Below are 14836 nucleotides of genomic sequence, written 5' to 3' on the forward strand. Positions count from 1 at the left end.
AATAGTAGAACTGGCAGATGTTTTCAGGAGCTGCACACTGTTATGCTTTTCTGTGACTGAATTAATGAAAGGTTTACCTTTAATGTGTGAAATGTTTGGAGTCAGAGAAAGGTACCAGATGCTTCCTTAGAAGTCGTGCTAAAAATGTGATGAACATGTGAAATCTTTACTTGCTATTCAGTGAATGAAGCCTTTTTGTATATTGAAAGTTTAATTTAAATCCTTCTTCAGACAGCATGTTTTGTGAAATTTTTTTTTTTCTTTTTTATTATTCATCTGTAGGATCCTTCAGAGGAATCAGAATCCTTTGCATCGATGTTGAGACGCTCTCCTTTAATTCAGATGGGGCCTGCCAAAGATAAAATTGCCATTGGTCAAATATTCCATGTTGTAGAAGATGATCTTTACATAGATTTTGGTGGCAAGTTTCACTGCGTGTGCAAAAGACCAGAAGTTGATGGAAAGTAAGTAATAAACTTACGGTAGGTGATTGACACCTGTGAATGACATCCTGAAATGCTTATCCAAAGGGACTTGAACATCTTCTGGACTGACTTTGGATAGTTTGTGTGAATCCTGGGGTTTAAACTGTGGAGGGTAATGTATTGTGCAGAATGAAAATATGGTCGTAAACAGATCTGCATAGCTCATCATTGTCTGGAATTCAGATTCCTTTACACATTTGCATATTGCTATCTATATTATTCCAGCTTATGGCGAGCAAAGGAAGTTACTGGGTATTTAGTCATTGAAAAAAAGCTAAATAGTTGTCAAGCACTGTTGTATTTCTTAAAATACTTGAGAGTTTTGTGGATATGGAACTTCAATCCCATGTAAGTAGGCTTCTTAGGCAGTAGCTATCTCTGCTAAGCATAGATACATGAGGTGATGTACTGGAGAGTTCACTTGTTATTTGTGATAATACTTTTCATAGCAGATGATCAGTGCTAATGTGGTCAAATATTCCATATTGTAGCAGGTGATTTTATATAGGTTTTGGTGTCAAGTTTTACTCTGTTCTGAAGTAAAACAGAGTGGTGGAACTAGAGCACTTGTGCTGGGGAATACAGTATTTAGAGAGCTAAAAGATAAGAAAGCAACGAATTCTAGTGGAAATAGCATTTGTAGGACTTCTAAACTGTCTTTGGCACCTTATAATTATGTATTATTCAAAGATCTCTATTTCATTTGTCTGCAGGTTGCTTTAACAATTATTTTTTAATACAGAGGCAAATCACTGTCTTTTTGAATTCATAGCATCAGAATATTTTAGTCCATCTCTTTTCCCTCTGTTTCTCCTAAGAGAGGAGGAGCATCTTTGTTAATCTGCAACATCACTGGTTATGAAACATTAAATATGATTCCTGTGATAATCAGTTCTTAAATAGTTGATTTAACAAAAAGAGATTTAACAGAAATAATCACACATTTGTGTGCAAGTCTGTTAGAGTATTTTATCAGAGCACTTTTATACTCAGCTTCTTTTTTTGACAGGTCTGTGATTTTCAGAGCAAATGCATTTGATGTCCCAGATTGAACTGAGTCCTTTATGCCCATCCCATTTGGTAGAAGGCAAAGTTTTTCTCAGTCTGTTGCTGCTACTGTAGTGATAAAGCCCTTGTTGCTGTTTGCATTTCTTACTAATTCCAAGTCGAGATTAGCTTTGCCTTTCCCAATCCCATTCTTGCACACCTGAGCAGTGTTTCTATATTAGTCTCAATCTCTGACCATTCATTTGGTTTTGTGGTCAAGTTCAGACCTTAGCTCTCTGTTCAGCTGCACCAGCCTTCTGCCTGGCCTGCTCATTCTGCATGTTGGGAAATACCCTTGTGAAGCATTGAGGAGTTTGTCTTTATAGATCTTTGATGTCTTTGATGTCTTCTGGGCACCTTTTCATGTCAGGACAGCTCCTCTACCCTGAATAACCTGAAGTCTGCTGTCCTGAAGTCTAGATCTGTCTTCTGCCACTTTCCTTTCTCACTTTCCTTCAGCATGGAAGCTCTCATTGGTGGTCTCTGCAGCTGAGACAGATATCAGCTATCACATTCCCAAGCAGTTCTTATCTGCCTGTGTGTAACATGTCCAGCAGAAAACCTGTCCTGCTTGGGTTGTCAGGCACATCTGGTAAGAAGATGTCACCAGGGCTCTCTCTCTGCTTGCTCACCTCCATGCTTGTTCCTGCTTGAGCACACATCAGGACATTTGAAGTGCCCTGTGACAATCAAGGCCTGCAATCGTGAGGTGGCTTCTGGTTGTTTGAATGAAGCTTCATCCAGTTCCTCTTCCTGATCGTACTGCCCACAGCAGACACCCATCAAGAGTCTGTGTTGGTCTCCTCTCCAGTTTTAGTCCAAGGCTCTGAACTGCCTTCTTGCAAGGCTCCATGCTGTTATGTCCCTTTCTTGCTTCCACTGCAGCCTCTTTGCCTTGACCCTTGTTTGCTTGTGTGGTTCTTCCCAGGTTTGGGGAGGGGGAACTTTGTGTTTATCTTCAAATCCCTAACTGTGATTCACTCAGCTTGTGGATGCTGAACCCACCACTCGCTGTTTCCTTGTGTGGTGTCATTATTTCGTCATGGTGCTCTGCAATACTGAGGTGGCAAGACAAAGTGGGGAAAAGGAATGAAAATGTCTTCCTTAAAAAGCTCATAGGCAAACAAGCATCTGTCCACTCCTTCCTTGCTCTCATCTTACCCTCAATAACTTACACCTTTCCTTGTGCATGTTGCAGAGGTAGAGGGGAAGATGAGGCCCAGGAAAACTCTTGTTGGAGCAGATGCTTTAGAGTCAGTTGTCTACTGAATGCTGGGAAACATAAGCCTGGGGCTGAGAAGATCTTGGCCAGTTACATTTTTGGCTGCCTTTTATAATGATAAAAACAAGCAGATTTCTATAAAACTTGTTTATATTTCCATCTTACTGCTTTTGAGTGGGAGTGGAGAGATGGAATTTAATAGCCTGGGTATTTTTAATGAAATTAAATTTGGTACTAAAGGCATTAGTTCCCAAAATAATAGAGACAGCATTTACAACATTGAGGATGTAGTGGCAGTGGATATAGTAGTGTTGCTACACTATATTTAAGTGACTTAAAGCATTCATTTGAGATGTAGGTGACTGATTCAAATCCCTTTTATCCTCAGTTCAGACCAGAAGCCTAAATTTTTCTCAGACTACTTTAGTGTTTAAATGCTATTTAGAAGACCTAATCCTTTAAATGAAAATAATTAAATAAGAAAGCAAATAATGTAAATAATTCTTGTCAAGTTTTTCTAATTCATTGTGTTTCTGGAAATGGAATTTCTAAAATTTACCTGAATTTACAAAAGAATTGCAGTAGCAAGGGATCTTTTTCCATTTATGTAAAGAGGTATCTCTTGCGGACATGTGCTTTTGATATTTCCTTCATCACTTGGCTTTTTTCTCACTAGAACTCAACTATTTTCATGATATCATAATACAGTTTTCTTTTTCTTACATGATGTTTTGTGCTCTTTGAAAATGCTACAGTTTACTTGAAAAGAAACAAAAGGTTCTTGAGTGTGAAACTCTTCTCTTGAACTGCTCAGTCCTAACAGTTGTGATTTCTTGGAATGTCCAAGAAATAAAAGACCCTGTAGTGCTACCACCATGTGGCCATAAGAAAGGATTTCACCCTAAAGACTCTCTTGGGTAAAGAAGCAACTGAAAAAAACGGTGTCCCTCACTTGGAAAATGAGAAGTAGTTAAATAAATACATCTTCCCCCTTGTTTCAGCTTTAAAAAAAAAACAGCCTGAAACACTGAAACCAAAACCCCAAAGAAAACATCGCAAACTTTAGGGAAAAGAAACCTTAGAACAGTAATGCAAAATTTAAATTGAATAAACATTTGAAGAATCTGCTAACTATTTTTGTTTGGTTTTCATTGATTGTTTTCCTTTTTCTTGGATACCTGCTTCATAGAATTGCAGAAAATACATTTTGTTATCAGCATTGATGAGATTGGAAGTATGCATTGGCTTAGTCAGAGATCAAATATATTGTTGGTAAAATCTCACTGGGGTCAGGCAAGGATGTATTTGATTATAAGTATCAGTATAATTTTATTATTTGGGGTTTATTTACTGTGTCAGGAGTATTTATTACCCTTACGATTTCAAGATCTCACATAATATATGCTGTACTTATTAAATATATACTACACTCAGTAAACACGTTTCTTGATACGCTCTGACTTAAATGCTTTATTAAATTCACCTTTTATGCCAACTGCACGGCAATTCTGTTAAATATCCAAAGTTTATACAAATGAGAATAGGTTTGTAGTAAAGTAAGGTTCCTTTTCAGCAGTGGGAAGGAAGCATATTTTTTCTCTCTTTTAACATGCAGAGGAATTGAAGTCCTAAAGAAGAAAGTGTCTGTCTTAGATCTCCAAATAAGCAACAACTCAATCCATGGCAAAAAGGTGCTGTTAAAACCTATTTATGTCATTATCAGATGGAGTTCCTGAGAAGCAGAAAGTATGGGAAGGGATTGTGCTGACACTGCCTCTTGCATGGTCTGCACCTGTACTGTTAATGACCAATTCCCATCAAACGCACAATGGCTTTCAGCAATTTTTTAAATGTAGGATTGCAGGACGAGCTTCCAAAGAGGATTAAACTGCACCTCTCCATGCCAGTGTAATGAAGCTTTATTTTCAAAGACTGCTGTAACCCTCCAGCAACTCCAGTGTTATCAGGCTGTAGGATCAGAAAGACACTTCCTTTATGCTTGAGTATGCAGCTGGTGCAGGGATTTCCAGTATATCCTGTGGCAATTTTACTTGACACCTTTTATACAGTGCATATTTGCCAAACTTAAATAGTAGAGAAGGGAAGAAATCATTTGATGCCGGTTGTGATTTAGAACGTGACAGCTTAATGAGCACCATAAAATATTACCTAATGCTGTTTCTGCAAATTGTATCAAAACATTTACTCTGTTTGAATGACTGCCAGGGTGAATTTTATTTGGGAAACATTTTAAATTCTTCTCTTTTTGTTCTGTTTTTAAAATATTTTATAGATAAGGTCAGAATGGAATCCAGTTTAAAGTAATCTGGTTTCTTAGATTAGGTGATGTGAATAAAGCTGGTTATTTTCTAGCACATTAATTTTATTAAGACAGTCTTAAATTTATGTTGAAAGTAATAGGGGAAACTGTTTAAAAGATCTTGTGAGATTAAAAAAAAAAAAAATTCTAAGAAAAAGAGGTGCATGAAGAGAAATGCTCTCTTCATGGGAAAGGATTTTAATAAGACCCTGGTTTAGTTCCAGTTTGTGTATTAAACAGAGCTACCATGTATTAACCTGGAGAGTAAATTTGGAGTTACCTACTCTGTTTTGATGCCATGTGAATATGCTTTTTGAATGAGTGTGTCTCAAACAGAATGAGCTGCCTCACACAGGGCACCTTGTCCTTGGTGCAGCAGAGACCCTTGTACAAGTGGACGTGTCAGTGTCTGGTTCAGTCTTTGCTTTCTGAACCCTCCTGTCCCTGACTGCTGTGTATGTAATGGTGCAATATTACTGTGAAAAGGGTTAGAGAGAAATGTTGGAAACATAACTTTCTAACTCTTTCCTTTAATATACGTAATGATCAAACAACTGGTGGAAGGCTGTATTGATTGAGAGACTCAGCATTCAGCTCCCATTCCCAAGGCCTTTGTTCTTCCTTTGCCAAGAGAATCACAGACATCAAATTCATGTTTAACCAAGTTCACTCCTTAGAGTATATATTTCTTCCCTGTTTTCTACTGTTGCTGATGGAGTGGTGCTGGTCTGCCAGCCTGCACATCCTTTGGCTTTCAAGCTTTGAATGTTGATACAACTATTACTGGTGAAAAAAAAAAAGGCAATTAATGTGGTATATAAAGAAAACATATCTTGCTGCAGTATGGTAATGCTTGGTTTAGTTGTAAATGTTTTTACAGTGGTCTACTTCCTTTTTGCTGTCAGTTGCCAGCAAAATAGCACTTATCTGTAATATGTAATTCTCAACAGGAAAGAAGGAAATTGCTATCCAGCAGTACAAGTGATACAAAAAATGATGCTTTTGCAAGTACCATTTTCAAACTTACACAGATGCAGAAAGAACAGGTCATATGAAAGAGACTAGCAACCTGTAGAAACTTAGTGATTTCTTAAAAATTATTTATGTGTGTTGAAGTTACTGATAAAATGCCCAGGAAACTGGATTGGTGTGGAAAACCGCTTCTGATTTCTGTGATGATGTCTTGCTTAGAAAAGCAGATCCACTGAGAAGTGTTTTTTTAACTCCCAGTTTTGGTATGTGAGAGGAATGAATGCAGTTCTGAATTTTCTCATTCTATTTAGGTGTTCAAATTACTGCTGTTAGCTCACTGGCATTAAATCAGTGGTTGCTTCCTTTCCCTGCTTCCCTTTTGTTATAGTTTTCATTCCTGACAGATCAGTCTTTTTCTTGCAGGTTTGTCTAGTAGTATTCACACTGTCAAAAAGCTCTTACAAGAGGATTGAGAAAATGTGTAAGCACTCTATCGTGGTTTAGGAACAGCACTCACCAATTTAGTGCCCCTTTGTCCCAAGACTCTCTCCCACCAGATGCCTCTTGCTTGCTCCCCCCTCTTTCCTCCCTTTCCACTTCCTGCCTGGGGATAGAGTTGAGATAAAGTTGAAAAATAAGGGTTGAGATAAAAACAATTTACTGGAAACAGCAATGAGTTGAGAAAACCAACAGTAACAGCAGCAATATTAATAACAAAAGTGTACGAAAGAGGGTGACTTACATGCGGAGATGCACACTGAGGATCCCAGTGACAGGATTTCCCCCTCCTGCAATGATTTTTCTTGACCAAGCTATCTCCTTCTTCCTGGAATCCAGAATCCCGTATCTCCACCCCTGGCAGTGATGAGAGACAGTGTAGAATAACAACCTAGGCATGCTCATGATTCCAGGCTCTGCTCCCTCACAGCTACTGTGAACATTTTGTCCTGTCTCTTGCAGGAAATGCAGTACCTTCCTTCCTTCCTTTCTTCCTTCCTTCCTTCCTTCCTTCCTTCCTTCCTTCCTTCCTTCCTGCCTTCCTGCCTTCCTTCCTTCCCATTCTTTTTTTCAATTCTGATTGTTAATATAGATTTCTAATATAAATATAATGTAGTTACATTTCTAACTAATTACAATTTTGTATTGTATCTATTCTGCAATTATGCAAGTTAGTCTTTTTTCAGCTTGCATATTATTGCTCAGCTTTTTACCAATACTTTACTACCGAACTGCTAGAATTTGCAGTTCTGTTGTGAGTTTTTAAGCAGTTACCATGCTTTAGAGGTTGCTGTATTGGAGCAATATATAATATGTTCCTTCTAGTATAATATTTTTGTGACGTTTTCAAAATAATTTTTGCTCATTTATGCATAATTAAAGGAGAAATTACAAAACTTACTATAATACCTGGTGTTATAATCTTATTTAGTCAACGTGACCACTTACCTGGTCTTTCCCACAAAGTTATCTTTATTCTTTTGTCATCAGCTGAGATTTTTTTTTTTTTTAGTTGTTTCATTTTTTCATTTGTTTCAAAAGTATTTCTTGCCTGTTAAAAAAAAGAAAAGTAGTGGCCTAAGCAAGCAACTTAGAAGAATTTATAAGTCTATATGACAGAGATTTCCTTTGTGCCTATAAGGTTAAATGGTTTAGGTCTATCAGTGCCATGGTGCTGATATCTGTAACACTGAATGGCTATCTGAAATCAAAGCAGTCTTTGTACTTTTCTGCTCCTTCTTCCAAGTTCTCCTACCTATCAGGTAAACATCTTATTGGAGGGCAAAATTCCTCTGTATTTTGAAAGTTGAACTTAGACTATGTTACAATTTTTGGATTGTTAAATAATTATGACCTGTTCAAATTTGCTGCAGTATAAAATGAAGAGTACACACACCCTTTCCTGAATCTCTTCCAGTTTGTATCTTTTATGGAAAACATAACCAGACAGCCGGTCTCCACATTGTGAAAACCAGTCTCTTTCTGTGATTAAAATTATGAGAATGTCATGTTGAAATTCTCTGTGGACCAAGGTGGTTTTCACTAGTCATCAGCAAACTTGGGTTTTGGCACTCTGGTCAACCTTTGGTCTCCAACTATGCCCAAATACCAGGGAGAAATTGTAAGCAGGACTGATGATGTTGTCCTTTTCCCACATACCAATATTGCAACTTAGAAAGGAAGCCTTATTATTTATATTGAAGAGGACTAAATTCAAGGAGGTGGCAGGAGCTGCCTTTTCTACAAAGCTTCCATATAGTGCAATTCACCATTGCTCCGAGCCTAAACAATGCTTGTGGTGCCACTCTGTCTGCTGTCGAACAATTTCAGCTCGCTTTTTTTAAAACAGGCACGAAGAATAGCTGTGTGATTGCAAACTTGGTCTGTGTGCTGTAGAAAATAACCTCTAACTTATTTATAGCAGCATGCATTTTGGAAATTATAGCATTTTTATCCCCTATGGACACAGCTTATTATTTACTTGGTTACTTTACAATTGTGACTGTTTTTGCCACCCACTGTATATCATTCTTAAGTGGTTATTTTCAACCACAAATGGAGGTGTTGGCTTTGTGCGGTTCTGTAATACACAAGACAGTGCTTCCAACGTTCCTGGAGCCCAAAGTCTCTAAACATTTTTCTTGGACTGCACTATTAGGTTTTCATTCCAGATAGGTACTTTAGAGTTTAGTTAATGTAATGATACCATGGGACAGGTGTTGATTTTCAACAGTGTAACTAGTCCATATTAATGAGGCAGCATTTGGTACAGAAAATAGAACACAGACCTAGGAATATGGCTTCAGCAGTGCACATGAGCCTGCTAATCAATTTTTATCCTTAGCTTTTGCTTCTGTCATTAAAGTAGCAGAGTTATGAGATCCAATGACCTTTGGAAGAAAAAACCCTCACAAAACTAGTAGCATTTACTGATAAAAAAAAGTTTTGCCACTTCTCTTTTCCCAGGACATCATGATAAATGAGAGATAGAATATGCTGTGTAAAATGTCTTAGGAGAACAAAGCAGACCATAGGTGGCCTGGAGCTTTTTTGGCAATGTCAAAGTCTGTAAATACTCTTTAAGCCATACTTTTTCTCATATGTGGACGTGCACACATACACGATAGGAAAAAAAAAAGCCTTGGGAAACTTACTACTGCATTGGAAGGCTTGAATGTTGTTTGTAGGAGATGGGTAGTTAAACTCTCTCTTTTCCCCTAATCCAGGTGCTAGCTGTCAAGAACTGCAGAAACTAGAATTATAAAGTCATGACTTGGCAGAAGAATTAAAATTGTTTCTAGTATTTTGTTCTGAGATTGATGAGAATAAATGACGTGAATCTCTGTGTGCAGCCTATTAGGACTTTTTCCCCCCTCACCTCTGAGAAAGCCTTGCTCTTAGCACACAATGTCGCTTAAATACCTCTAGTAAAGTGTAATTGATTTCCTCAATAGCTAAACAAGGCTCACAGAATGTCAGCCAGTCCAGATGCAGAAGATTACAGATTTTATTGAAAACTCTTAAAACGCTCCCCAACGTGTTTTGCTCATCAGTGACTCCAGGTGAAGTAGATAAGGTAGACTCCTACCAGTTAGACAGATGTGGTACTTTTCAGGAGTACAGGCAACTGTACTTAACTAAAGCACAGAGCAAGTTGCAGATGTTTCTGGCTTAAAGTCTGGTCAGTTTGACCTGTACCTGTAACAGAGGTAAGGGTTAGATGAAAAAACAGTCCAGGATATTGTAGCAGTGTAACTGTTTTTATTAGGTTGGGTGTAACTTGGTGCTAAACCCTCTTGTCAGTATAGTGAGTTGAGCTGCAGTGCTGTGCTGATGTGGCCTTTGATTTCATTTTGGGAGACAAGTTTGGCCTAAACTGGCTCATGTGCTCTGCATGGCAATCCTCTGGGAGGTGTAGACTTGCCCGCAGACAGAAGCTATTTAGTTTCTAGGTTGAGAAACTGAATTAATGATGTTTGGGACCAAATGTGAATTATAAGTCTTCATATAACAAAGATCTTACTCGGGAAAATTAATGCTATCATATAACCATGGAGTGGTAATTATTCACCCCTCTGGAATAGTTTCAGTAAGTCTGAGAAGGGAATTAACACAGCTAGGGAAACACTGCAGGTAATATATATCAACCTTGAGCTCTTAGAAGGCATGAGTCAGGCCTCCCACAAATAATGATTTTAAAGTTGTTTTTATTTTTTGGTTTATGTCTTTCTGGGTTTTTTAGCTTTTGGGTTCACATAAATTGTTTTAATTTGGCAGATTAGGAATTTTTAAATTAAACCAACTTTTTTTTAAAAATGGTAATTGATCTTCTTCTGTAACTGATAAAATCATTGATATTAGTAAAGCTAGAGATGTACAGAATTATTTCACTGATAATTCCTCTCAGACTGCTATGTAATATGAAGATTACTCAGGCTGGAGGCCAGTAACTAGCCATATACCCCAGGGGTCAGTAATGATCCCGCTTAATATCTTCATTCATGACCACAGTGATGGGACAAGAATGTACCATCAGCAAGTTTGCACAGACTGCAAAACTTGGAGGAGTTGTTACACAGGGTGGTTGTGCTGTCATCCAGAGCAACCTCAGCAGGCTGGAAAAATGGTGTGATAGGAACCTCCTGAAGTTCAGCAAGAGAAGCACCAACTCCTTCCCCTGGGAAGGCACAACCCCAGGCACCACTACATACCAGGACCACCGGCATGCAAAGCAGCTTGCCAGAAAAGGTCCATGGGGCTGTGCAGACACCCAAGTTGAACATGAGGCAGCAGTGAGCCTTTGTGGCAAAGAAACTGAATGGTGTCCTGGCTGCATTAGACAAGCAGGTGGCAGGATGCAATCCTTCTCTGCTTAGCCCTAGTGAGGCCAGAGCTGGAATGCTCTGTCCAGTTCTGGGCTCCACAGTTCAAGTGACAGTGCAGTGAAGGGCCCCTGAGACGTGGAAGGGACTGGAGCATCTCTCTGATGAGGAGGGGCTGAGAGAGCTGGGACTGTTCAGCCTGGAGAAGAGAAGGCTCAGAGGGGTTTCATCAATGTGTAGAAATACCTCAAGTGAGTGGGCAAAGAGTACAGAGCCAGGCTCTTATCCGCAGTGCCCAGTGATGGGACCAGGGGCAGTGAGCACACACCAACACACAGAGATTCTTTCTGAGCATCAGGAGAGAGCTTTTCACTGTGAGGGTGACTGAGCACTGACACAGGTTACCCAGGGAGATTGTGGAGTCTCTGTTCTTGGAGGTACTTAAAAGCTGTCTCTTGTCCATTGATGATTTATTTAGTCTTGCATTTTTATTTGAAGTCACCAGTTGGTACAGAGGGATGGTTCAGCAGAGGGAGGAGTGGGTGTTTGGAATAGGCCCAAAAGACTGATAAAATTAATTCTGTTACTCCTACACACCAAATCCATGACATGCTTTTCTTCCCCTGATGCTTTCTGTAACTCCTTGTCAGCCTATTTAGATGCCATTATCCAGCCAGGGCACAAAATAGGGTAAGTTCCTACAAAGCAAGGTAAGGCTTTTAAGGCTCAGTGTTGCCAAACCTGTGTAGGGGATTTGGCTGCTTTGCTGCTACTAGGCAGCACAGCAATTCTGAATTAAAAACTGCATGGTGTTTAAGGGCAGAAATAAATAACATTTTATTACATGTCTGTTATTTAAGACTAATTTATTCTCATTTTCTGCTCACTAATATGCTAACAAAATTGACAGTCCTTGCTTCTTGTCTTTTCACGTGCACTTGTGTGGAGCTAGGACAGGAATAGCAAATGAGTATAATTTTTGTATCCAGTGTTTTGGAGCAAGAAGCAGAGGCAATAGTACTAAAGCAACACTTAAAACCTAAGTATGTGCCCTTACTGAGCAAAGAGCATCTGATAACACTGTCCCTGCTGTTGTATTTGCTTTTCTGACTTAAAAAAAGATAGATAGAATGTTCAAGATGGAATTTAAAATTCTAGGCAAGAATTGCTGTTGTGCTGGAAGAACTATAATGTAAATAAAGATATATTTAAAAAGAAAAAAGGGAGTTTGGGAGAGTGTTCTAAGAGTATTCAGTGGCTGTTAAAACTTGCCTTAATAGATTTTGGAGTCTGTGTGTGGTCACTGCTGCCATGGCTCTGTCAGCATTTTAGGCATGATAGCAGCCAAGCAGGGTTGCAGATGTCTTTTGCTTTGTGAACTTGCTGAACATAGCCATGATTTACGGATACTGAAATGTGAAGTATGATGAGAACCAATCATGGAACTTTTTTTTTTAATACAAAACCAAAGCTCATTTTCCTTCTTTGATAGCTGTCAAGAAAGGTAAATTTTTTATTTTCCCGTCTTAGCATTTTACAGTTTCTTTCATTTTCCTAAAGAACTTAAAATCCAGTCCCAACTTGGGTGAGAAATAACAACAGGCAACAGCCCCCCAGTTCTTTAAATACTGAAGGGATTGTTCTGAAAAATACTGAAGCTATATTTTGAATAATCTTCTTTGAGACTCTGATCACATGGAAAAGCGCACATAATGTGGTTATGCCGTGTGAGCATGTACCCACTTAACTGAGAAACTGAGATATCAGTCTAAAGGCAGATAAATAACCATTGGGTACAGCAAAAAATGCCAATCATTTATTAGTGTTTGGTGACTTTTTGTTAGTAGGGTAAGAGGAAAAAAGGCTTAAGCAATTTTTCTCTGATTAATGATCTTATTAGCAGAAATGAAGGATTGCATATGTGTCCTCTGAAACCTCTTTTTCTTTATTTTCAGAGTACTTAGCAGGCCTTGCAAAGGCATCTTACTGAATGAGTTTCATGATTCCTATGAAACTGTGTAAAGCATTTCTTTATGGAAATGCTCAACATGAATGTTTAACCTGTCTGAAAGCCTCTGGAAGTAATGGAGTATTAGTTTAAATATTAAAATTTTTAAAAATTATAATCTACGATGCCAAATCCCTATCAGAGTTTTCAGGTCTTTTCCATACATCGTAAGGAAATGTAAGTAGCATATGAGTTTAATTTATCTGCAATTTGTACTCATTAACTTCAAGTATTAACATAGAGATCCTAATCTCAGTGGTAATTATAAGTTAATTGCTAATCTGTCCTTCCACTTGAAGAGTTCAGTTACTGCTTTTCCCTTGACTTTATATATTTGCAATGATCTAAAAGTGATTTAATCTTTCAGATCGAGTAGCGCCTGTGCCACCTCGCTCATCTTTGGGTCCCTGGTGCCAGACCAGTCTATTACCACCTAAGTGCTAGATTTTGTTCCCCTTGAAGCCTTTCAGGACTGTTCTTGGCAGCTGGCTTGACAGGGCTGCTGGAGATGAGACTGAAACGCGCTCTGCTTCCTCCAGACACAGCTCAGTAAACAAGCTGTGATCCTGCTTGGCAGGAGGCAGAGCTGCTGCTGCTGCCAGCCTGGGAGGGAATGAAGAGCGGCAGTGATGCGTGGCAGCAAATACAATATCCTTTTCTGGGACTTTGGCTTGAATAATGCATTGCTGTAGTGTAGAGGTTTGTGAAACACTTGCCTGCTTCTGCGAGATTTATTAAGAGTATACTTAGCTTGGGCCTGGAGTACACATCAGTGGTGCACTTAGCTAAAACTAAATTAGAGTGAGTGGAAAGGAGTAATGTATGGCAAGAGAAGATTATGCTGATGTGCTAAGCAGTGATTTAGGCTTAAAAAAGCAAAAATGTAAAAAGGACGTTTGAGAGGATTTATCATAGAATCATGGAATGGTTTGTGTTGGAAGGATCATTAAAGATCATGTAGTTTCAACCCACCCACCATAAGCAGAGACACCTTTCTCTAGACCAGGTTGCTTGGAGCTGCATCCAGCTGGGTCTTTCAGGGATTGGGCATCCACAGCTTCTCTGGGCAACCTTCATGATGGGGCAAGACTATTTCCAAGAGCATGTAGTGACAGGACGATGGGAAATGTGTTCAAATTGAAAGAGAGTAGATTAGATTAGGTATCAGGAAAAAATTCTCTCTTGTGAAGCTGGTGAGGCACTGAGGTGGTGAGGCACAACTGAGCTTGCCCAGGAAAGTTGTGGATGCTCCGTGCCTGGAAGTGTTCAAGACAGATTGGATGGGCTTCTGAGCAACCTGGTCTAGTTGAAGGTGTCCCTGCCTACGGTGGGGGGCTGGAACTAGTTGGTCTTTAAGGTCCCTTTCAACCCAACCCATTCTATGATTCTATGATTCTATGACCTCTCCTCCTTGGCTCCTCTATCACTGAAAATGGACATTACCATCAACATATTGCAGGAACCTTCTGGATTGTTTATCTCCTGCTCTGTTGTCCCTCCAACAGGTATTGGGGTGGTTGAAGTCCCCCATGAGGGTCAGGGATTGTGAATGTTGAATCTGCTTGGTTTTCCTGGTCTGGTGACCTGTAGTAGGCTGTAATGTCACCTGTCCCTGCTGTCAGTTTAATTCTGATCCATAAACTCTTGGTCTGCTCCTCATCCATTACCATTTAGGATTGGTAGAGTTTGTCTCCCATTTTCTTCACATCACAGATCAAATTTGAAAGGGCTTTCTCTGAGAATTTCCCATTCATTATAAGAAAAAATAATCGTGCTAGATGTTAGTTCTTCTTCTAGCTTTGTTCATCAGCCTTTAGATCTATGAATATTCCTGTGGCAAGATATTTAAGGACTCTAATATTAGTTGAAAGGTTAGGATTTTTCTCCTTTAAAGTGAATTAAAAACTGTTCAGTAACATCACTGATCAGATCCTTGATAAGATTGCAGGCATACCTTATCAT

At 39.0% G+C, this 14836-nt stretch overlaps 1 protein-coding gene across 1 annotated transcript in view; it reads left to right on the forward strand.

The window, feature by feature from the left end:
- Positions 1–14836, forward strand: part of TPD52 (tumor protein D52) — a 121784-nt gene that overhangs the window by 59438 nt on the left and 47510 nt on the right. The window contains exon 6 of the mRNA XM_040067346.1: positions 283–464. Coding sequence (XP_039923280.1) covers positions 283–464 — 182 coding nt within the window. The remainder of the gene's footprint in view (positions 1–282; positions 465–14836) is intronic.

This window comes from Hirundo rustica, chromosome 1 (assembly GCF_015227805.2).
Source record: "Hirundo rustica isolate bHirRus1 chromosome 1, bHirRus1.pri.v3, whole genome shotgun sequence".
NCBI lineage: Eukaryota > Metazoa > Chordata > Aves > Passeriformes > Hirundinidae > Hirundo > Hirundo rustica.